General features: G+C 40.8%; 2 protein-coding genes across 8 annotated transcripts in view; one reads left to right on the forward strand and one right to left on the reverse strand.

The window, feature by feature from the left end:
* The window catches only part of CDC20B (cell division cycle 20B), a 54880-nt gene extending 37860 nt beyond the window's left edge, over positions 1 to 17020 (reverse strand). For 3 of the 5 annotated variants that reach the window (XM_084629133.1, XM_084629134.1, XM_084629137.1), the window contains exons 1-2: positions 16694 to 17020; positions 16264 to 16335 (exon numbers count right to left, since the gene is read on the reverse strand). In XM_084629133.1, coding sequence (XP_084485259.1) covers positions 16264 to 16335; positions 16694 to 16756 — 135 coding nt within the window. In that variant the 5' untranslated portion in view covers positions 16757 to 17020. Of the gene's footprint in view, positions 1 to 5677; positions 5784 to 16263; positions 16336 to 16693 lie in introns of those variants that run through there. The other 2 variants (XM_084629135.1, XM_084629136.1) reach the window with 2 other exon arrangements.
* GPX8 (glutathione peroxidase 8 (putative)) lies at positions 3347 to 9488 on the forward strand. Of its 3 annotated transcripts, XM_084629139.1 has the most exons (4): positions 3352 to 3611; positions 4254 to 4515; positions 7664 to 7747; positions 8306 to 8437. In XM_084629139.1, the coding sequence occupies exons 1-3, from the start codon at positions 3408 to 3410 to the stop codon at positions 7705 to 7707; spliced, it is 510 nt and encodes a 169-aa protein (XP_084485265.1). In that variant the 5' UTR covers positions 3352 to 3407; the 3' UTR covers positions 7708 to 7747; positions 8306 to 8437. The 3 variants fall into 3 exon arrangements, with proteins under 3 accessions (XP_084485266.1, XP_084485265.1, XP_084485264.1); XM_084629138.1 differs by lacking the exon at positions 7664 to 7747 and having other exon boundaries at positions 3356 to 3611; positions 8306 to 9488; XM_084629140.1 differs by lacking the exons at positions 4254 to 4515; positions 7664 to 7747 and having other exon boundaries at positions 3347 to 3611; positions 8306 to 9488.
* Positions 17021 to 24074: the final 7054 nt, after the last annotated feature.

The raw sequence follows: 24074 nt of genomic DNA on the forward strand, positions 1-24074 counted from the left end.
TGCAAAAGGTCTCTTGTACAGTATCATTACAAAGCTTATACTCTACTGAGTGTGGTCATCCAATTTGTATAAATGTATCATTCTTGTATCTGAAACTAGAAATATGAAATATAACTCTGAGGTCCTATTTTAATTATGCAACGTGTGGGCCATTAATGGTGGTTTGGAATCTTGATGGCTCCCATCAACTAGGACAATTGGTTGTAAATAGCTCTGTTTATTTGCAAGCCTTCGTGTGAGTCAGGCCAGGAAGAATGAAGGCTTAGGTTTCCCATGACATGTGACCATGTCACCTGGTACTGGAATCCATCTTAAACCTGGTGCTTTTCCATTTAGAAGGAGGGGTGGAGACCCAGAGAAACAAAAGATTCCCGTCCTGTGCCAAAGCTATATAAGGGGGTGGAACAGAACAAAGGGGCAGCAGTCATGAGAAATCCCCTAGCTACCACCTGAGTTGGAACAAGGACTGTACCAGGGGAAAGGATTGGGCCCAGACTAGAAAGGAGTCTTGTCTGTGAAAGAAGCTTATTGGAACATCTCTGAGGGTGAGATTTATCTGTAATCAGTTTCTTAATGTATTAGGCTTAGACTTGCATGTTTTTGTTTTATTTTGCTTGGTAACTTACTTTGTTCTGTCTGTTATAACTTGGAACCACTTAAATCCTACTTGTTATACTAAATAAAATCACTTTTGTTTATTAATTAACCCAGTTAGCAATTATAGCAATTGCTGGGGGAGCAAACAGCTGTGCATATCTTGCTATCATTGTTATAGAGGGCGGACAATTTATGAGTTTATCCTGTATAAGCTTTATACAGAGTAAAATAGATTTATTTGGGAACTGGGTATCTGGGTGCTGGAGACAGGAGCACTTCTTACACTGTTTTCAGTTAAGTCTGCAGCTTTGGGGCGCGTGGTTCAGACCCTGGGTCTGTGTTGGAGCAGACTGGTGTGTCTGGCTCAACAAAGCAGGGTTCTGGAGGCCCAAACTGGCAGAGAAAATGGGCTCAGAGGTAGTCTCAGCTCATCAGGTGGCAGTCCGAAGGGGGTCTCTATGAGCAAACCCGTCATAGAGAAGGCTGAAAATGGGAGTGTGGAAAGAAGAAAGGAAATCAGGAGATGAAAGAACAGAGAGAAAGAAGAAGAGGGGGGACAGGCAGTGTCAGGGGACATGAGGTCAGAAGTGATGGAGGAGTATAAAAAACCAAAGAAGAGGAAAACCAACAAAATAAGAGAAAAGAAAAGAGAAAAAATCCAGTAAGTGCAACTTTTGCCACAGATATGTAGTGATGCCTTCAAAAATGTCAGTTTAGGTACTGGGAATTGACAGGTGTGATCCAGAATGACACAGAGGAAGACTTATTTTAAAAAAAATACAATAAAGGCAGAGGGTTTCAGAATTGTGTCATTAAAATACTTGTAGAGCATCTTCACATTTTTCTTGAGAAGCCCCCCGGAATTAACCTGCCTATATCTGGGATTCCAAACCTCTAGCAACTTCACTTCTTTCTGATGCATTCCCTTCTTCCTCTCCAGTCCTCAGACAGAATTAAAAGCCAGATACACTGTAGCAAAACTATGCCCATCTTCTGTGTTAGCTTTCCATACACCACGCCCACCCCAAAAAAATGGTTTAAGCTTGACTTTCTCTCAATGGTAAATCCAGATTAATGTCCTGATCCAAAGCTCATTGAAGTCAATGGGACCCAAAGCTCATTGGGACCTATTGTGTCAAATTCAATGGAATAAATGGGCTCAGAGAGTAAAAGATGTTAATATGAGCTTGTCACTGGACAACACTAAACAGTTGAACATGATTCAGGGGCTTGGGTACAGACACTGCTTAGTTCCATGACAAACACATCATTCAAAATCTTTTAAACTTTTTATTAAACATACAGAAAAGAAAAAAAAACAGTTAAAGCATTTGAAATGTAATGTATTAATTAAGGATTTTAACTATATCCCTCATTCCATTTCCCTTTAGAGTTTTATCTGGAAATCCTTCAGTCTGACAGTCTTTTAGATGGTATTAATGATGGTAATAACTAGCCTTTTTTGGTGAAACAAAAAGAAGTTGAGATGGCCTGGGCCTGGTGTTGTTAAAGGTACAGTCTCATTTCCTTGAAGACAAAATAAGTCAAACATGTACCAAAGGGAAGAGAAGAGAAGAGAACAGCAAAGATAGAAAATTCAGCTTCTGTCTCTAGTGCTGACTTTCACCTGCAACCTCATTGCTAAAGGAATGTGGGCTCAGCACACAGTCTTATCAGCCCCTCCAAAACCTGGCAAACTTGTACCAGCATCCAGCATCCATACATTGCTTTTAGCTGCCTAGCTGGTCATGGTCTCACAGCAGTGTTACAAAAGATGCAGTCTTGGCTGGTGAAAACAGATTCTTATAAAACAGAAGGAAAGGAAGAGAGACAGGAAAGAGAATACATAAGGTAAGACAGCAGGAAACCAAGTCTCACATTCTAAGTGGCATCTGGAATTTAGCCAGAGCCAGTGATGTCATCTGGGTCACTGTTTCTGGTTCAGTCTGGCCAGGACATCTCTCAGGATCAGGACAGTGAAGGTCCAACAGTGTTGTGCTAGATTCTGGGGTCTCAGAAGATGGAAGTGGAAGCCACGATGGTAAATCTCACTTCTAGCTCACCTCTCTACCATTTTGATCCTCCCCACCTCCCCCACAATGTCTTTTTTTAAGGACCCCAACAGGAAGTGGTGGGCAGAATAGCCCATCCCCTTATTATTTTGTTTGCCAGTTAGTCCTAATTTCCAACACACCAATTTGGATCTATTAATTTCCAGTTCTATACTCCATTTATTTCCAGTTACAGTCTTAACGCAGTCCTGGGGTGGAGTCAATAGACCATTTTTGTCTGGATTAATTTGTTCTTTCATGTTTGCTGAATTTTATGAACAATTTTATGTAACAAACTGAGTTAAACTTTTGTTACCTTGGACCACTTAGAGCACAGGCATTTGCACAACAGACCCAAAGTGTTTCCATTGATTTCAATGGGCTTTGGATCAGGCCCTACCTCCCTTGAAGTCAGTGGTGTTACATGGGTGTAACATTAATGTCAATGACAAGAGAACATGGGCTCTGAATCTATTTGTGTGGGCCAGTTAAGCGGAACTATTTTTTTAATGTAATTGGCACTGAGTTTTAATTTATTTCTATCTTACTGAGAGACATTTGTGCATATTATCAAACTAGTGTTTCATACTGGCTTACATCTGGGGGAACCAGCAGCAGCTTTCAAACCCAGAAACATTTCTCCGACGGTTGGGACAAAATGAGCAGCTACAATGGTCTGTGTAGAGTAGCTGCAGGTTTCATGTTTCAGCTCCTCCTCACATTCCAGGCCTGCTGAGGCTTCCCTCAAAATTCTCCAAAATGGAGCCTCTCGCAACTTATCCTTTAAAATGTTCAGTGCCCAAAGCAAGGGTGTTTGTTGTTTTCCTGTCAATGGTTTTGTGTACAGTGATGCTCTGCCTGTTGCAGCTCAAATTCTTAAAACCTAAAATCAAAGATTTTTATTCTTTTGAAGTGAAGGATTCCAGAGGGAGGACCGTTTCTCTGGAGAAGTACAGAGGCAAAGTAAGTTGCATCTTCAAAGCACTGTTTCTTTGTTTACTAAAACTTTAGAGAGCAACAGATATACTCAATTTACATATGGTAAAAACACTGTAGCATTATGGGGAGATAAAGATGTTTGCTAAAATCCCCTGTTCCTTCAGTATTGAGTGCTAAGCTAGCAGTACAGATGCTATATTAAGTTTAGTGATAATGAATAATGTAAAATGGTCATTCAATATGATTTGTTATAACTGAAATGCTCTAACAATGCAACAAATATATTTTAACCACAGTAGCGAAGAATGTCAGCATATTGCAATTATATTTTAGAGGCTGATCTAAAATATATAATGTGAGACTGTTTATTATGCACAATCCTTAAATGTCTGACTTTGCATGTGTGCTTTTAAGACTAAACTGTAATTTAAAAACATTTTATCCTTTTCAAGGGTCTAATGATTTTTATTAAAAGAATGTATCTTAAAGAATACCTGATTTCAGCTTCTGATATTCTTAATATATCTAATGAGATTATGCTCCAATGGTCACAGATAGTATTCAAGCAGGAGAGATTATGCTATTGAAAGTTATATCTTTAAGACTTGAAGTAATTTAGGAACTTGCCGTTTCTTTCTAAATGTTCCACCTTCTATTTCTCTGAAGGCGTCTTTGGTTGTAAACGTGGCCAGTTACTGCCAGCACACAGACAAAAATTACATCTCGCTGCAGGAATTACACAGAGAGTTTGGTCCATCCCACTTCACTGTGCTGGCCTTTCCGTGCAATCAGTTTGGAGAATCGGAGCCTAGCTCAAGCCAGGAAATAGAATCTTTTGCCAAGGGAAACTATGGAGCAACTTTCCCTATTTTCCACAAAATTAAGATTCTAGGATCTGAAACAGAACCTGCATTTAAATTTCTGATAGGTAAATATTTGCCTATTATATATTATGCTGCATATCATTGCAATATTTTTTTATTTATATTGATTTTCCCCCAAAACATAAGGGGAGAACAGAAAAAATGGCAGAAGAACAGAAAGGTAAAGAAATGGGAGGGGAGGGAGGAGAAGGAACAGGGACAGAAGACATCTCAGTTTCCATCTGCTAGGAATTAATCAAAGATTTCTAAAACATTAAACCAAATCTTTTCAAATTTATATGAGGTTACTCTTAACCAAAATGTTACCTGCTCTTTACAATATTATTTTTAAAGCAAACATGTAATGGCCTGATTTAACTGTTGTTGTCTATTTTTTATTGTCATTACAAAATATTTTATATGAAAAGTTGTTCAAAACACTATATTAACCTTTCTGAGAGAATTTAATAGAGAAATCTCCATTATTGTCTTCGCAAAAAGAAAAGGAGTACTTGTGGCACCTTAGAGACTAACCAATTTATTTGAGCATAAGCTTTCGTGAGCTACAGCTCACTTCATCAGATGCATCCGATGAAGTGAGCTGTAGCTCACGAAAGCTTATGCTCAAATAAATTGGTTAGTCTCTAAGGTGCCACAAGTACTCCTTTTCTTTTTGCGAATACAGACTAACACAGCTGTTACTCTGAAACCTGTCATTATTGTCTTATATTTCTTAATATTTCAACAGTTAATACAAACATGTGTAGATCAGCAAATTCCCCTCTTACCAGACATGTATATCTTATTGACTTAGATACAAGTTATGCATGAACAGTGGGAAATAATCACTGGTTTACATTAACTCATTTTGTAAATTTTTGAGATCCAATCTGCAAAACCTACTCACACAACTATGCCTCATTCACATGAGAAGCCACTGGAACTTACTCAGATGAGTAGGGGTTTGTAGGGATGGGCCCTGTATTCTCACAAATAGGAATGAGGCTGTATTTACTTAGGGCTTAAATTAAAGCTCAATTAAGCCAATTGAAAGACTCCTACTGACTTCAATGTGCTTTGGATCAGGTCTTTGGTTACCATTGAATTTCTGTATAATAGAGGAAAGATGGTCCAGTTGTCAGGGAACTAGCCCGTAACTTGGGAGAGATATGTTCAATTCTATGCTCTGTCACAGCTTTCCTCTGTGACTTTGAGTAAGTCACTTACCCTCAGTTCCTCATCTAGGAAACAGAGATAGTGATGCTTCCCAGCCTCATAGGGTTCCATGAGTATGCGGTGCTCAGCTGCTCTGGTGATGGGGGCCAACTAAGTACTTTTAAAGAGGATAAGTTTCAAAAATCACTTGCCATATCACAAGCAAAACAACAAGATACTGCAGATTTTGTAAATCTTTTCACCAGTCTGAATTTCAAATATGTTTTCTTTTCACCTAACTAAAAACAATGGATCAAATTCTGCACTAGTTTATACTCCCTTCAATCCTAATATCCCCTCAGATAGCATTATGATCATTAAGACAAGGAGAGTGTTTGACTTCAGTTACATTACAAATGGTGTAAATTAATGCAGACTATGCCCCATTCACTACATTAAATAAATACTTATCCATACCCGTGGAGGGAGAGAGATACCACATTCACTCTTTCTGTTCTAAAATGCATAATACCTTGTTTGACACAGACAAAAAATCAGTTTATTTGCTATTTGTATATTTTGAAAGTATTTTATGAAATTCATCCTTTCCCTTCCTGCAGTCCCCTGCCTCAAAGGAATTTACTGTGCAGCTTCTGCCCAAAGAGGATGATATTTTCACTCTCTTATACATTCAATACTTTCTAGGTCAAATTCTCAGCCACACTGGGACAGTTTTGCACTACACCACCCATTGATTCTGACCATACAACTAGTATATCCAGCCCCAGAACAATCATCCTAGTGCAAGGAGGATCCTCCAGTGGCATAGAGATGGTACAGAGTCTCTTATGAAGTGCTTAATTTGTAATGAAACAGGTGCTGGGGCTCAAGCAATTAGGTGCCAGGGCTGAAGCATTTTTTTTACTTTCATAACTGATGCAGCAAGCCCAGAGATACCGGGGCTATAAATTGCCAAGCCTAAAGGTGCCAGGGCTCTGCCCTGACAAGCCCTGGCACAAATTAAGCACTGTTATTTCACTCCTTCATCCCAATGTAACAGCAAAAGGGGAGATTGGCCAGTGCAATGGGGTTATGCTCAGGACACTGCTAAATCTCACTGATCCCCAGCAGTGGTTTTGGACCGTGGGAACTATTGCAGCTGCTGTAAATTAGAGCAGTCATCAAGCTGCTCTAATTTACACTGGGAGTCTAGCTCTGTATTCTAGCCCAGAATCAGGAGGAGGGCAATGGTGAATTTATACCACCACAAGACCTCCTCTTCTGACTTGCACTGTGTGCAATTCAGCTTGATCCTAGATATAACAATTAAATCAAGATACAATTATTAAACAGAAAAGGGTCAACATGACATAGAACATATCCCGCCATTCCTTGGCATGGAAAATTCCTATTAAGGCTGTGGAAGTTATGAATATGGTTCAGTGGCAGACTTGGGCCAATGGCTTTTAATTAGGTTTGGAAGGATTAGATTTGTATCTGTAAATGTCAGTACACATCGACTTCACAGTATATACACAAATGACGAAAAATATTTCAATTGATGATCATTGAAATTTACAGATAAGCAAAGTAAGAAAAGTGCAGCTTAAGAACTTATTAGAGTTGACTTAAGGATATTTACTTTGTATATCTGTATATTTTGACATGTGATGTGACAGTTTGTGTTTCATCGGTTATAAAGCTTTAACTTTTTAAATCTAACCGTCTGCTGTCATTAAATAAATATTGTCTGATACCCCCATTGCCTCATACACCCCTAATTTCCCGCTACTATGAAAATGTTAATTGTTAAAAATCAGAAAAAATGCCTAAAACCCATAGTTTTATGCAACTGTGAAAATTTAAATTGAAAAAAAATTTTAAATTACTTAAAAACAAACATTGATATTATCCATCAAAATGAAAAAAAAATACCATCAAATTCTGCCAAGCTACTTTTAATGAATTAATGTGGGACCCTATTCTCCACTACATGGCTTATTCCCCTATAGAAGTGATAATTCTGAACTCACAATTTTCTTTAAATTCTTCCATCAGGCTATGAGTTCCCCCAAGAAAGGGCCAGGGACTCCACCAGCTAAATCTGCAGGATCCATGAGGGTCTCCAGGGACATGGCAAAGGCAAGGGACTCTACTGCTGCTGCCTTTGGGAGCCATGCTGCCAGGTGTTTCTTAACAGCCTGTCGTCCCCAGAAACCTCCACTCCCAGAAATTCCATAGGACAGAGTAACCTCTGAGGCTTTGCCCCATGAGACTGAGGGGGTAGAATCATGCAGAAATTGACCCAGCCATCACCCCCAACATCCCCATCTCCTGTACCCACCTGCCCCCTGCTAGCCCATAGAGCTGGAAATACTATGGAGCCCTTACTGAGGGACATCTGTAGGGCAGGGAGAAGAGCTTTAACTACAGAGGTGGCAGCACTCTCCCATGTCATGCTCCCCAGGAAGCAGAAGAGAGTATTTGGCTCTTACACTGCTTCAAAGAGAAGGGGAAAAGTCTTTCATTTCACCCTCCTCGATCAATAGAACCATCCAAACATCCAGATCAAGAGACTTAACACAGAATGGGATTTTCCTTTTTTCAAATGAATGTTAAAGAATAGCTGCTCTGTGGCTAAGCAATTGCAAGGGTAGCAGTATTTGAGGCCACTAAAAGTATCTGATGCCTTTTCTGCAGATTCTTCAAAGAAAGAGCCTAGGTGGAATTTCTGGAAGTATCTTGTCAGCCCAGAAGGTAAAGTTGTGAAATTTTGGAGACCTGAAGAGCCCATAGAAAACATCAAGCCAGAAGTAGCATCCCTGATCAGGCAGATCATCTTGAAAAAGAAAGAAGATCTCTGAAAAGGCCATTCAGTCTGTGAATCCATTTTACCGCATGTATAGACAATCTTAATACATTCCTGTTAAATGATGCTAGAAGCTAGACCATCAAATGTTTAAATTTCTCTTTGGTTTTAATGGCAATACTGAGAATAATTACAAATTATTTAAGCGCTAATATAGGGCCCAATCCTGCGACATACTGAGCACCAATAAAGTCAATGAGAATTGCAAGGCACTCAGCATTTTGCAGGATCAGACCCTTAGTTTGGCATAAAATTGCTAATGTGCCCTGTAAGTTCACACTGCTGCCAATGGTTAATAATGTCACCAACATGAAAATGATTAAAAAAGAAGACAGAGGGTTTGTATGAGTATGAAGTTGACTAATTTATCAAGCCAAGAGCTTTGTTTCCCAGCTACTTGTAACAAGTGTTGGGGATTTTTTTTATATTTGATTGCCAATCATGAAACTTCTGTGACTGAATTACTTTAGGGCCATTGTATCAATCCAGAAGCATCACACCAGAGTAGTTAAAACTGAATGCCACTGAAAATACCAGCTTTGCTACATTAACAGAGGAAGGTTGATGAATTGTGAAAATTACAAACTAAGTTTTAAAAAAAATTGTAAATAGATAGTTCTATGAAGATTGTTTATTAAAAAAGAAAAAAATCACAAAATGGTTCCTAGCATACATTGTGTGTATTTTGATATATTTCACAAAATGTTCTGTGACACTGTGCAGCCATACACAGTGAGAGCATTCTGGAGAATCTAACACTAAAGCAATGATAAGATTGGCCCCTATTTTATTTGGAGCTAGGCAAACTTAGATTGCTAAACTTTGTGAATCAAGCAGCAGACAAGCTGGGATTCATCAGGCATTGTGGCTGTATTTTACAGTCTGAGACAAAGCAGGATAAATTACTAGAATAATTCTAAGAGTGGATACGCTATAGTAAATATCACATCTGGAAGAGCTGAAGTGTAATGATGAATAAAGATGGCTGGTTATGTGTGGCATTTTCAAACCAAAGTTAGTAAAGTATTCACACTTTCTCACCATTTGTGGTGTGGGAGAGGGGAAACTGTGAGGATCTTGAAGCTGAATCTGGTTGGAGGCTGTGGCTTCATTGGGGAGCCCCTAGGCCAAAAGAAGGCATTGCTGGGGAGGGAAGAGGCATAGCCAAAACTGCCAAAGTGGAAGGTGAAGTTGTTCTCAATGCCAGAAACCTGGACGGAGAGCAGCACTGGAAACACTAGAAACGAATCTGCCGATGCACATGGGGCCAAGCTGGAGGGAGGAATTTCACCCTTGTACTGTTCACAGTGCCAGGTTTACAATGGCGCCATGGAGCCGGGCCCATGCTCAGAAGGGGCCCCGGCCTGCTCTGCTTGCACTGCGCCCTGAGACCCCGCTGGCTCCCCCACCCACCACTTGCTCCTCTCAGCCTGCCTGCCGGCTGACTGAGGGTTCATCACCGTCCCCATCCCCACACTCCTACTTGTCTCTGTCCCCCGGCCGGACCCCAGTGCACCCCCGGCTCCGGGAAGTCTCTGCTTCCCACCACCTGTCTGGCCCTACCTGTCTCCCGGAGCTGAGCTGCCTGGGACTGGTACAGGAGCGTGGCCAGTCTCAGGTCTCAGCCGGCAGGGGCGGACAACAGTTGGGGGAGAGGGGTTTGGCTGGGCCTCTCCAGGCAAGTGGGCCCTCAGGGAGCCTGGCCAGGGCAGGCCCTGGCCTGGCTGATCACGCCACTCCCAAGGGGCCGGAGCGATTCCCTGCCCCGGGACCAACCCTGGCTGCACTGCCAGCTCAGCCTGGAGACAGACACCTCCCAGCAGGGCAGGTGAGTGTGGCCGAGAGGCAGGGCATGGGGGAGTGGGTCTCTTCTGGGTCTGTGGGGGGGGGAGGTGTGTTTGTTGGGGCACTAGGGTGTGGGGGTTCTGTGGGGGGTGCTGGGCACTTGTGGTGGGGTTGTGGGCAGGGGGGCGCTGGGCAGGGCTGGTATTGTGCAGGGCGCTGTGCATTTGTGGAGGGGTCTGGGGTGGGTGTTGGGTATAGTGGGTCCTGAGGGGCTCTGGCCATAGGGAGTTGGGGGATGTTGGGCAGGGGGGGCTGTGTGGCACAACATGGGCCCACCCCCTGAGGGGAAGGGACACGCTGGCAGCACAGGGCCAGGCGGGCCACTGGACGTCTGGCAACTGCTGGTTTGTAAACAGTGCCCTCGCACTGGGCTGGGCGGAGCTGGGCCGCCCCTGCCATGCCATGCCTCATTGCCCCTGGCTGGCCCCTTGCTCTGGGGACTGACCTCCTCGCACCATGCTCCATTGCCTCCATGGGGACCCACAAATATGTTTGGCGCCAGGCCCACAAACGGTTGATCCAGCCCTGACTGTTTGTGGAATGTAGGTACAAGTAAACAGCAGTCATTAATGTGCAGTTATTCACACAGCTTTGTGGGTGGATACTAATTTCACAGAGATTAGGTAAGAGGCAAACTATACCACATATCCTTTGTAATCCACACAAAGGTGCTGGCGAGTGGGAACGATAGGCATTTGGGGCATTCACCTCAGTCATTAGTCCAACTAGTAGTTCCATCCAGGCTGGTAGTGAGAGTAAAGGACATTGTGACAGGGCAGTCTGCCCCTTTCTGGCTCAGGAGGCATGGGGCCTGGCAGCCCTATTCAATTAGTACCACCCTACCACACCTGGGTAGGGTGTACGACTTAAGGAGAAAAGCCAGCAGTGTCTGAGGGTGACTGGGGAGGAGTGTAGACTGATGGTTTCTTCCTGAGGGCCAGAGGCCTTTGTACTGAGCTGGCTGAGGAAGAGACCCAGGGGAGAGCAAGGAGCTCTCCAGTGGGAAACCTGAAGGAAAACTTGTGTCTTGAGTCCTTTAAGTGTGTTTGGTAATGAAAGAGGTGCCAGGGCTCAAGCAATTAGGTGCCAGGGCTCAACATTTTTTTTTACTTTCATAATTGATGCAGCAAGCCCAGAGGTACCAGGGCTATGAACTGCCAAGCCTAGAGGTGCCGGGGCTCAGCCCTGGCAAGCCCTGGCACAAATTAAGCGCTGGTGTCTAGGTATATCTTGGAAATCAAATAATTACCCATTTTCACAGATCTTCACTTCTTCCCCATAATCTACAGCAGGAATGGTTTAACCTGGGACTCCTTTCCATCGTAAAGAGCCACCAGGAATATAAATTTTCCAAATACATTTCAACCAACCTGACTTGAGCTGGAGTATCTTACCTCCTCTCTGTTGGATGTTCTGACCCCAAAACGACCAACAGAAGTAGTGTCAAGCAAAACCAAACAATTCCCAAACTGTGTCTCTGGTTCCCTTAGGAATCTTTTTATATCCTCTCTGAATGTTTCCAGCTTATAAAGTTACATTACATACTATTGTATGAAATGCACATTTTCATATGGGACCTAAACCTTAAAGCAATACTCACATGTGCAAGTAGTCCCTTTGAAGTCAATGTGATTATTCATATAAGTAAAATTTTGTAGGATCAGACCCAAACATATTAACTCCTGATGTCGAACAAGCCACAATATCTACAGGCCAGATACTCTGCTGGTATAATTTGGCTTAGTGGCCACTAAAGTCAATGGATCTATGCCAACACACATTTACAGTTGTGGGCCAGATCTGCTCAGCATCTGGCCCACAATCTTTACAGAGAGAGGCTCATAATAACTACTTGTAATCTGCTTGTCTAAATATTGATGCAAGATTGTGTGCTAATGTGGAAGTGTATTTAGTTGCTGGTATGTGAACAACAGCTAACTAACAATACACTGCCTAATCAGCACATACACAAAACTAGTTCTATTATGGGCCTTAATGCTGCAAGCCCTCCACATATACACACATGCTGTTTCACTGGGAGGTCTTCACTTGGAGAGTTTGCAAGAATGATGGGGTATATATGTTACTTGGCTTACCTGGGAGCTCATATAATGAAATAGTCTGGTTTTTTTTTAAATAAGAACTGCCTAGATACAAATACAAGGCATGGATTTCATCAAATGAATACCAGCATTTGGACACCAGGATTGTAGATGCTTTAAGCTAATATTGAAATACTCCTATCAAGAAACTAAGTTTATTTCTTTTAAAATTAATTTAAATTAGCTGGCTATAAACCATTTCCCTTGAACAGAAAACTGACAAAGTGCCTAGCAATGTGAATGGTAAATGACAGTGCATTGATCTGAGGGAGGCATCCAATAAGTTTGCTGCAGAAGACAATAACCCCAGTTTTCCTGAACATCTGAATTAGTGATCCTGAAGAGGAGTTAATAGAACATTAATAATATTGACAAGTAATGCTACAATAGGAGATGTTGCAAAAATCATTGAGAACAGAGAAATGATACACAAGGATAAAGGGACCAGTCCCAAAAAGTTCTAAGCACCTTTTACACACAAGAAAGTCAGTGGGAATTGAGTGGTTTTTGGAACCTAATGGAATTGTACCCATCAAGTGTGTTAACATAAGGACAGGGAAAGAAATTAAACAATATTCAGTATGAGGCTGATATTTCTTGCAAAGCAGTAATGCAGTGACTGTAGCCGGTATACTATATATATGTGTGTTAACAACATGAAAAAAATCAATCTCTTTGGTCTTCATTATGCACGATCATAACATTCAGATTAGAGTTCTTCTCTCTGTGGAACTGGTGAGAACCCCTAGAAACACTACATACATTTTTAGTACTTCAGAACCACAAAAATGTTGACAAATTTGAAGGCACTTGGAGAAGACGGGAACCATTTTCAAGACACTGTTCCCCTTTCCTCTCTCGCCAGTACAATAGTGGAAATGTCATGATGACACTAAAATATAATTTTGGGGTATTTGGTAGGACATTTGATTGAACACCTTTGGGTTTGTCAATTTTTAAACTCTATCAGCTTTTAATTGCTCATTGAAAAAAATGTAAATTTTGCCTAATGTTGTTTTATTAATGTATTGACATATTCTATATAAAACAGCAAGAACATTTCAAAGGAAAGAATTTAGGAAAGTCATTGCTTGTTGGTTTGAATTCTACTATCTGTCTATCTGACTTAAGTATTTATAAGGCCTCCTATCATATTGGTCTCTAAGTGCTGATCAAAATTTAAAAGCATTATAAGAGCTAAACAAAAGAAAATAAAAAGGGCCTACAAGATGCACCATGTAAAATAAAAAGAAAAGGAGGACTTGTGGCACCTTAGAGACTAACAAATTTATTTGAGCATAAGCTTTCGTGAGCTACAGCTCACTTCATTGGATGCATTCAGTGAAAAATACTGTGGGGAGATTTATATACACAGAGAACGTGAAACAATGGGTGTATATAAATCTCCCCACTGTATTTTCCACTGAATGCATCCGATGAAGTGAGCTGTAGCTCACGAAAGCTTATGCTCAATAAATTTGTTAATCTCTAAGTTGCCACAAGTCCTCCTTTTCTTTTTGCGGATACAGACTAACTCGGCTGCTACTCTGAAACCTGTCATGTAAAATAAGTTTTGCTGCAGTTGGATGATCACAGTATGTGCAATAAGATAGCAGGTGTAAGTTAGCTGGTGTCGGATTTTCAACCAGCTAACAATACACTGCCTTCCTAGCACACACATTTAGTTACCACCAATGTTCTCACAAGTTGGTATCCTGATGTCTTCATAGTCCATCTCATTAAAATAACAGGGAGCTGTCCCTGCAGCAGGTGACAGTGTAGTAGAGACTGCTAGATTCACATAAAGCAGCCAGCTAACAGTACACTGCCTACCAGACACAGGGAGTCTGAGCAAGGCAACATATTTCCTTTTTAAAGATGGTGTGACTGAATTTTATTCGTAACAGGAACTTTGCAAAGTGGAGTGATGGAAAAGTTAAAGAGCCATTTGAGCAATCACTCCATTTTCCATCTAATTTCAATGTTGCTAACCTCTTTCAAAATTAACTCAATATGTATTTCAACCCAAAATGTAAATACTTACATGCAATAAATATCAAGGGCATGATTCTGATCTTAGTTAAATTACTGGTAATACAGACTAATTCCAAGGAAGTCAGTTGAGTTACAATAGTGTAAAGCAGTAAAAAGTGAGATCTGAATCAGGCCCTAAACTGTCAGCCAAAACTTCAGAGAGTGTTAGACTAGATTCGCTTTTCATTCACATCAGTTTTACTGGATTTAACTGGAATCACCCTGGATTAACACTGGTGTAATTTAAATAAGAATCAAGCTAAATTCTGCCCTTTTTTGGTAACCATTCTAGCTCATGCCCTGATTCAGCAAGGCATTTAAGCATGTGGCTAACTTTAAGCATGTGAGTAGTCCCATTGACTTCAATGGGCCTTTGTATCAGGCCTGTAATGAGCAAAATTGATGTTGCTGATAAAAATTAACCTTCACAGTGTTTAATTATTATAAATTTGGATCTTAGGACTCGTATGGGTAGTGAGCTGTATGGATGTTACTGAAGGCAGAACCAAAGAGGTTGTATGGATGTAAATAAGGACAGATTGTGGTCCTTTCTCTTTGCTTTTCAAAACTGGGCTCTTATACCACTCAAAAGGAATTCTATCTTGCAATACTCCTGAATTATCAAAAAAAAAAACCCCACCTATATGAACAATTACTTGTCCAGTTGCCACGGCTAGGCAGAAGCCAAATGAATGAGTTGGTTAATATGGATCTGATTCCCATCACAGTCCACAAGAGGTTGCTATTTCCATGACTTCCATGATGCTTTTGAATGCAACAACGTGGAGTGCAGCTAGCAACTGTTCATATATCAAGTTCTCAACAGCCAGCTAGCAATGCACTGCCAAACTGTCACATCCTTGTGCTCCATCAGTGCTTCTTGGCCATTTTCTGTGTCCCACAGACAGCTTTCTATAGCTTAGCTATTGTTCAACATGTTTAGTCTAGCATTGTGCCTTCCCAATAGTATTGCTTGTATGAATGTTAACAGTAAATGCCCAAATAAATCTGTTAGTCTTTAAGGAGCCACCGGACTCCTTGTTGGTTTTGTGGATACAGACTAACATGGCTATCCCTTGATACTTAACAGTATAGTAATATACTTGCGTGTCAGTGATTACTACACTTCTGTACTATATTCTGTCTTTAATGTACCCTGTTTATCTGCTCTAAAATTTCCAGTCTAGGCGTCTCCCTTTACATTGCCTCCATCCCTAAGTGTATCTGAATCTCACATAGGATTCTACTAAAGTGACTCACCAGATTTACACTGTAAGCTTTTGAGGTAAGGGCTGTCTGTATTTTGCATCTTGTACATTGCCAAGCACACTGTTGGTGATTAACACATGGTAAACTCTAAGTTTAGATCTATCCACTATGTTTTCACTCTTCATTGTTTCTTCTATTCCTTACCATGCAACCACACAAGTATGTGCCAGCTGGCTTGTGATGCTGCATGGACAGGCATCTCCGCACATGCCTGCACCCACTTCAACCAGATCAAGTAGCTTATATTAATCAGTAATCGGTCCCCATAACCCTATGAAGAAAGAATCCCAGGATCTATTTCTGAAGTTTTCATTATATCACTGCCACTTTGCCACTAAAGTAGTTTATGCACTTTTGTCTACGGTTTCACATTATGCATTTAAATGAGCTTCATTTGTAGTGACTCTAATAACACAGGGAAAAAATCTCTTAAAATGTTATTTTTGTGTTCATTATTATATAGATGTTCTACTTTTTCTGTCCCTTCCTCCCTGCCCCTAAAAAATATACAAAGCAGATTTTTTTGTATATGTACTTACCTTAGTGAACTTCTGTAAACTTTGTTTTCTCATCTGCTTAAGATCTTTCCCAAGTGTTTTCATTACTTTCTCCTTAAAAAAATACAGAAGTACAAAGAATGCTGTTAAATGTATCATCTGAGCAACAACTATTTTTATCCCCAGTCTAAATCAATGGTCAAATGAAACCAGAAATTTGTGGAAGATCAAATCCTGCAGTCCTCCCCCCTCTTGTACCAAAATTATTGAAGTCTGTGGTACCTTTTCCCCACTCTGCTAAGCTAAAACTCTCAGCTGACTTCATGAGTTCTGCCTGAGTTAGGAAAAAGTATGATCTTTATGACTTGTTCCACAATTATTGTACTCTGTAACGGTGAGAAGATAATCACTTTACTCTACTCCAGCAAAGCACTGGTGAGTTAGAATAAAAAGAAAAATGAATGGCATTTACCCACAACATGTCTTCATCTGTCTTGACCTTCCTAGAAGCAGATCTTTCTAATTTCCACTCCATCTCTGAAGATAAGCTCCTGCCAGGATTATCTACCTTAAAAAGTACTTATTTATAATGTAGCTATATTAACTTATGTGCACCCATGCGAATAAATATCACTCACTTTTGAGACACCAGGGTCCGGAGCCAATCTGGCTTTTTGCCTCTTTTCAAGGACAGAGTGATGGGCTAGATGCCCTTAACAGCCACCCTTCTTATTTAAACTCCCTCCTGCGCCTTCTGCCTGCCTTACACTCTGCCCTCTAGGAGCCCCCTTATCCCCTGTCCACTCCTCTCCGCTACGCTCCCCTCCTCCCCACTCTCCCCCTGCCTGTCCCCGATGAGATCTCCCAGAGGGACCGACATGCCATTTAAACAGACCGCACGCGCGGCAGGCAAAGCGGGAATTCCCTGCCCTGGCAGCTGATTGGCCGCCCGGCTCTGTGACTGAGGGGGATTCCCTTCTTGGGAACGCTGGGGCGCGGAACGCAGGTAAACGGCGGGGCCTGCCCGCTCCCTCCCTGGAGGCTCCTGCTCCCGGGCCCGCGGTGGCTGGGCGGCTCGAGCCTCCTCATTGTCTGCAGCGGGGCGGAGCTGCTGGCAGCAGCGCCAAGGCTCGCGGGGGTCCCTCTGCTGCCACCGATGGCGGGCAAAGAAGCGGGGCTTGGCTCGCCAGGCCCTCTAACAGGCTTGGCGGAGCTGCCCTGCCCCCATCCCAGCCTGCTCGCCGCCCCACCGCAGCCTGGGGCGCGTTAGCTGGGGCTGAGTTGCGGGGCAGAGGATCGCTCGGCAGCAGCAGCGATCCCGGCCGCAGGCGCTAGGAAGCTGAATCTCCCGAGCCGGCTTTCATCAAATGTTACGTTGGGCTCTTTCTTCCTCCCTTCCCTCCTCCCCACATTTCACTTAATGCCAAACTTCGGGGGCGGGACAGAGGAAAAGTGCATGAAATGAAATGGCGAGCCAGCGAAATATTTTATGCCACCTTTTAGCAAACGCCTGTTTTCCCTTTGGAAGTGTGAGTCTTGGCCCGGTTTGGATGCAAAACCGTCATCACAGGCCTGCTTAGTCTCTAAAATGGATGCGGTGGGGCGGAGGCAGGGGATGTGTCTGTTTTACTCCAGAAATAATGGGCATCGACAAGTCCTCCCCTCTCTGTCTAAGAAATGGTCCTATTCATCTAATTAATCATTGATATGTTGATTTATTTGGAAATCTGTGTGCTGTCTTTAGCATAATCTGTGTTGTAACTAGTGTGATGTCATTTTGCAAGAACTAGGGTATATGTGACAGGTTTCAGAGTAGCAGCCCTGTTAGTCTGTATCCGCAAAAAGAAAAGGAGTATTTGTGGCACCTTAGAGACTAACAAATTTATTTGAGCATAATCCACTGCATGCCTCGGATGAAGTGAGCTATAGCTCACGAAAGTTTATGCTCAAATAAATGTTAGTGTCTAAGGTGCCACAAGTCCTCCTGTTCTTTTTACACTATATGTGATATCTCTAAAACAGTAAGAAAAAACTCTTGGATTTTTTTTTAAAAAAAGGATATGTCATTCATGTTTTGTATACTGTATGGGGAGAGCAGTGTTAGAAACACTGCTGGCCAAAAGCATTAAACACACCACATAAAAATATCTCACAGATTTGATTTGAACTTCTGCGAATATTCACATGCGTGAAACTACTCACCTATGTGACCAGTTTTAAGGACAAGACCAAAGTATGCGTTGAATAAGGCAGATGAGCCGCTACCACCTTCCTCTAGGGTGGTAAAGTGGGGTAGAAACACTTTCCCACATTTTCTAAACTTCCTGTGGAAAGACTGGACTATTCTGAGCAGAAATTTTTAAAAGTGGATTTTTCCTTCAAATTATTTTGTAGGAAAAAAATCCCAGTTTCACAACCAGCTTTAGTTTTATAGCTGTGTGGCTGTACACACAACTCTTATGAGGCACTGGGGAAGCAAGGTCATGAAGGAGAACATTTGCTAGCACTTTCGCTTTGAGTAATACTTAAATGAATACCACACAATACAAATACAATATACTTTCTGCTTGATTTATTTCAAAAGTGTCATTTCATAATCCCACAATTTATTCGTGAAATGCAAAGCGTCTGAGTCACTTAACTTTGTTTTACATGATTTCTTTAAAAATAAATAATACAGTAGGTTTTGTAAGCATTTCACCCACACACGGTCCTATTTGCAACACTTCAGATAGTCGTTTAACTGAATATTAATTCCTCTTAAAATAATATTCTTCAGTAAACATTGTCATATAATGTTACAGTGCAGAATAATTGGACAGTAGTAAATGCTGGCATGCATTACAGCATATGAAACCACCAATTTGGTGGATGAATGCTCCATGAATAAGCAATAACCAAGCAAGAATTATTAACTATTATGTATATGGAATTGTCAATTTGGACCAGAATATGAACCTCTTGTTCACACTGATGAGCAGTTATTTACCTGAGTAGCCTTGAAATGAACGTAATGGGACTAGTCATGTTTAAGTGTTCAACAATGTGAGCAAAGGGTTCACAATCTGGTCCTTTGTGAGCTCTTCAGTGAATTTGATTTGGAGTAAATTCCTAAAATAATATTATTGGCCTTTGTTTGTCAATTTTAATTATGATCTATCAAAATGTAATGTGTGGGTTTCTCAAAAGTGCTCAGCTTTGGCCTAACTTTGCTTTTGTTGATCCCAATTTTCTTTGCTTTCTTGAGATTTTTAAAAATGTATATTTCATCACAACACAACCACCTTAAGACCAATCCAAAACAAATAGTATTCATTCAACAGCATCTCAAAATATAAATACAATAAAAACCCTTTAGAAGAAGAAACAAAAAACATACATGTGCACATTAATGATATATATTCATCTGCCTCAATGCAAGTCCACAGTTGTAGCAAAATTTCCCAAGGATATATAGTTATGCACCTTCCTGTTAAACTACTGTATATATAAGACTTCATTCTCAAGAACCCTGTTATAAATACATTGCCAAAAATCCATTGTCGTTGACAAATTTAACTTATTTATTTGTAAAAAGAAAAGGAGGACTTGTGGCACCTTAGAGACTAACAAATTTATTTGAGCATAAGCTTTCGTGAGCTACATGAAAGCTTATGCTCAAATAAATTTGTTAGTCTCTAAGGTGCCACAAGTCCTCCTTTTCTTTTTGCGGATACAGACTAACACGGCTGCTACTCTGAAACCTTATTTATTTGTATTACACTAGTGGCTATAGGCTCCAATCAAGGGCCCGTAATGCCAGCCATTATACACCCATATAATGAAAATATGCCTGGAGGAGCTTACAGTTAAATATATGACAAGAAAAAAGAGGTGGATACAAAAGCAGAGGGGGGAAGCACAGTATAACTGTGAAACTATTCGCAAAAAGAAAAGGAGTACTTGTGGCACCTTAGAGATTAACCAATTTATTTGAGCATAAGCTTTCGTGAGCTACAGCTCAAGCTCACGAAAGCTTATGCTCAAATAAATTGGTTAGTCTCTAAGGTGCCACAAGTACTCCTTTTCTTTTTGCGAATACAGACTAACACGGCTGTTACTCTGAAACCTGTGAAACTATTATGATTTGTATACTAAGCATACCATTTTTCTAGTCATTGTTACTTGTAGACATCAGGAGTGATTTTTAAGGAGAAATTTGAGGGAAGATAATGTAGTGGATTTTGGAGGAACTTTTTGTAAATCTCCTCTGCATGTTGGGTAGCAAAGGAGAAAGGATGATAAAATGTTTATCCATTTATCAGTTTATCTTAAGCATATTTAAATACTGAAATCAAGATAGAGAAAAAACACCTACTACACATAAAAACTTTAGAGTTAGGGTTGTTGTGAAATATGGATTTATTTGTACTTGGTCAGAAAAAAAGTGTTTATTGATTAATACAGTAAGACTTAGCATGTGCCTTAATACTCATTTCCTTGTTTTAAGTGTGTGGGGGTTTGTAAACAATGTGGTAGGTAAGTACAATGTTGTCGCTTAGGAACCTTAACTGAATTTTGAAACAAAAAGTGTTTTGTTTTTAGAATAGCAGTTAAGGGCTGAGCTCCTGCTGACATCGGGCATAAAACCACTAAGCTGCCTTTCTTTGCATTATTCAGCATATTTTCCATGGGGCCATGGGGCACTTCCTTTTGCCTGAGGATCTGAGAGAAGCTTGTCCCACATACACACCTTCCCTACAATTACAGGTGGGTCAGGTGAGCTCTTCCAGGCCTCTTCCGATTGCCCAAGAGATAGAAAGTTCCAACAGGCTGACAGCTATCACCAGCATTACCACACTTAAACAGTCAGGCCTCTTTACCAAGAAAAAGATCCCTTTCTCATTTCCATTGCTCCTTCCTCCGCCCTCCTTCCCATCCCTTCTCTTTAGAAGTCAATGAAAGCTGTGAGTGCTCAGTACCTCTGAAAAGTAGGCAATTTATTTAGGTGCCTAAATCTGGATTTAACTTCCTAACATTAGGCACCTAAATTTGAGCCCTTTGGCCTTAAATTCTCTGTGCCCCATGTTCCTTATTTATAAAGTAGGGATGTGGCTGCTTGTGCGCCTTTGTAACGTGGTTTGAGACCTTCAGATGGAAAGTGTTAGAAAATTGCTACATATTATTCTGTCAAGTACTTGTGAGTGTAGGAGAAGAAGCCCACAGAGAGCATTAGGAGTGAATGGGAACCACCGTCTGGGCAGAACAGCATATACAAATACACAGAGCATTTTTGTCTCTATGCCCCATCCGATTGCTCACTGCTCTGTGTGTGTCAGTAGGAGCTGTGAAGTGCAAAGGGGAATGAAACAAAAAGGACCCTAAATTTGCAGAGGGGAGGGTAACAGAGATTCCCCAGAGCCTGTAGCAGCTTCTCTGTGACAACTCTGTGCAGTTGGGGTTTTGCATGTATTTATGGGAGCCATATTAGAGTGACAGATGGAGCCAAGGAGTAAACAGTCTCAGTGACAAGTTTCCATTTAATTCATTCCCTGGTTCCATGCTCCCCTCAGTATTAATCCTACTAAATCAATAGGTAGGTGGGAGATTTTCCTTTGTGCCATACATTACACACATTTTGTTTTGGGTCTCACTAAAGCAGATTTATTAAAGTTAAATAAAAGAACAACTCTTATAACAACCGTATAAAGCAGTTTAGAATCAATTGGATTGTGGGCTTCACTTTAAATCTTTGATCCCATGTTGGTCTCTTTGCATCACTCTTCGTTCATGTTGTGAGCCGGTGATCACCACCTGTTGTAATGGCCCATGGGGCCTGCTACAAGCTGGTGTAGTTTTAAGCAGCCCTGAGGCTGCTTTAAATTTCTCTGGGGATGGAACTAGCAGAAAACTGGCCTAAAGATCAGGGAGATGCCGACAACTTCTGTTATCCTCAGTGCTTATTTAGAGCATCTGAGGAATCAATCCATGGTATTTTTAAACTGAAGTTTCTTCAGAGTTAAACAGAAAAAACAAAAGCCATTTTAATTAGGAGGCCTCTTAAATATCACATTGACTCAACTTAACAAAAAACTAGTGATTTGGAAAATAAAAATTATTTTACCTACATGCGAAAAACATGGTCTTCCAATTTTCAGTGTGCAGTAAGTTTTTGCAGCATAGACTAAACCCCTAAAACACGGGATTTATAAATGAAAACAGTGCAATTTGCCTCTACTGGCTCTAGGTGGTGCTGGTATATTATCTCACCCACATTGTCTAATGCGAGGATGTCAAATTATTCTAGAGAGAAAAGATCTATCCATTCAGGATGCAGGTGCCATAAATACTGAGAAAAATCAACTTTAACCCATTATCTTAAGACTTTTTAAATTCAAAATAAGCATAAATCCTTATCTTTTCTGCAAAATTAATTTCTGTATTTAACTTAAATAATTAAGATACAATAGCATGAAAACATCAGAGTTTTTCATATAACAAAATGCAATTATTTCCCATCTCAATTAGTTTTATAGTCTTAGGACCGAATCCTGCAGGCCTTATTCAAGCAAAAATCCCATTGGGCCCGATTTCTATTTACACTAAGGCCAGATTACATTGCTTTGGCAATAGTGACCTGAGCGTAAATGAGAATCAGGCCTATAGCATTTCGCTAGAGTTTCACATGAATTGTGCGTGGAATAGAAAACTTGTTATCTAATTACAGAGACATTGAAAGTTTTCTCTGAATAACATAACTACTAGTCCTGACTTCTAGGTTGTACCCCCTCTGCAGGACTAGAGGCAGCTGAAGACTTGTTGCCTAGTAAGAATGTTCACGTAACCATAGCCCATCTACTTCCTGCCCAAACTAGTGCTTCCAAAATGTAATAAGTAACTTTTAAAACTTCATACATAACCAGGTAACTTTTAACTATAACTGAAGACCGTGGGCATTTTTTAAAATTTAGTGAAACTTTCACTCAGATTCTGAATTGCTACAAAAAAATTGAAAGAAAATATATTGACTATAATTTTCCAAAATTGTCTTCCTGTTTTTCAGCAATTAAGTTTTGCTGGAAGGTCTGAGTTTTAGGAGTTCAAGTTTCTACCCTTGCATCAAAAAGAAAATATGGTCCAGGTATTATGATAAGCTTGCTGAGTAGATGTCCTGAAGAAAATGAGGTCTATGTAACTGTTAAAAAAAAGGCATTTTCATCCATTTATTCACTTTTAGTGTCCAGGCTTTAAAATGTAGAGGTTTGGAGTGTAGATGAAGGACTGGTCCTTGTTCTTGTCACTGAAAGTTGTATTCACGTTTCTTGGCCACCTTGGGGTGATCAGGATTACTTCACCTTATTCTTCCTTTACCATCTGAATCATTTTTCTATCAGACATAGGGGAGGTAATAAGTACAACAGAGTCTTGGATCACTTGTGTGACAGGGTATCTGTCAATGTTACTCCCAGATCTCTTTCACTTTTGTTAGCTGGAGGCTTTTTCTTGTGAGAAACGGATCCATCTGAAGGGCTCCCAGCTGCTTGGTTATTTGGAGGAAGACTTATGTAGTGCCCACTCTGACCTACCTTTTCTTGTGGACTCATACACCTAAGGATGCTAATTTTTCTTCCAGTATTGTCTCTATTATTTCTTAGTTCAATGAAGAGCTCCTCATTTCTTCCCCCATCCCTTGTCTGTTCAGATATGTCTGAGTGGATTAGAGGGACAAGGTGGGTGAGGTTACTGGACCTCTGCTGTTGGTGAGAAAGTCAAGCTCTCAAGCTTACACAGAGCCCTTCTTCCCAGACCCGAAGAAGCTCTGAGTAAGCTCTGGGTAAGCTTGTTTCTCTCACCAACAGAAGTTGGTCCAGAAA

This window comes from Lepidochelys olivacea, assembly GCF_965140295.1.
Source record: "Lepidochelys olivacea isolate rLepOli2 genome assembly, chromosome: 5".
Classification (NCBI taxonomy): domain Eukaryota; kingdom Metazoa; phylum Chordata; order Testudines; family Cheloniidae; genus Lepidochelys; species Lepidochelys olivacea.

Coding starts and splice junctions, on each gene's coding strand:
- GPX8 (XM_084629138.1), top strand. CDS start 3,408: ATGGAGCCTCTCGCAACTTATCCTTTAAAATGTTCAGTGCCCAAAGCA. Junction 3,612..4,253: donor TGGAGAAGTACAGAGGCAAA/GTAAGTTGCATC, acceptor ATTTCTCTGAAG/GCGTCTTTGGTTGTAAACGT. Junction 4,516..8,305: donor TGCATTTAAATTTCTGATAG/GTAAATATTTGC, acceptor CCTTTTCTGCAG/ATTCTTCAAAGAAAGAGCCT.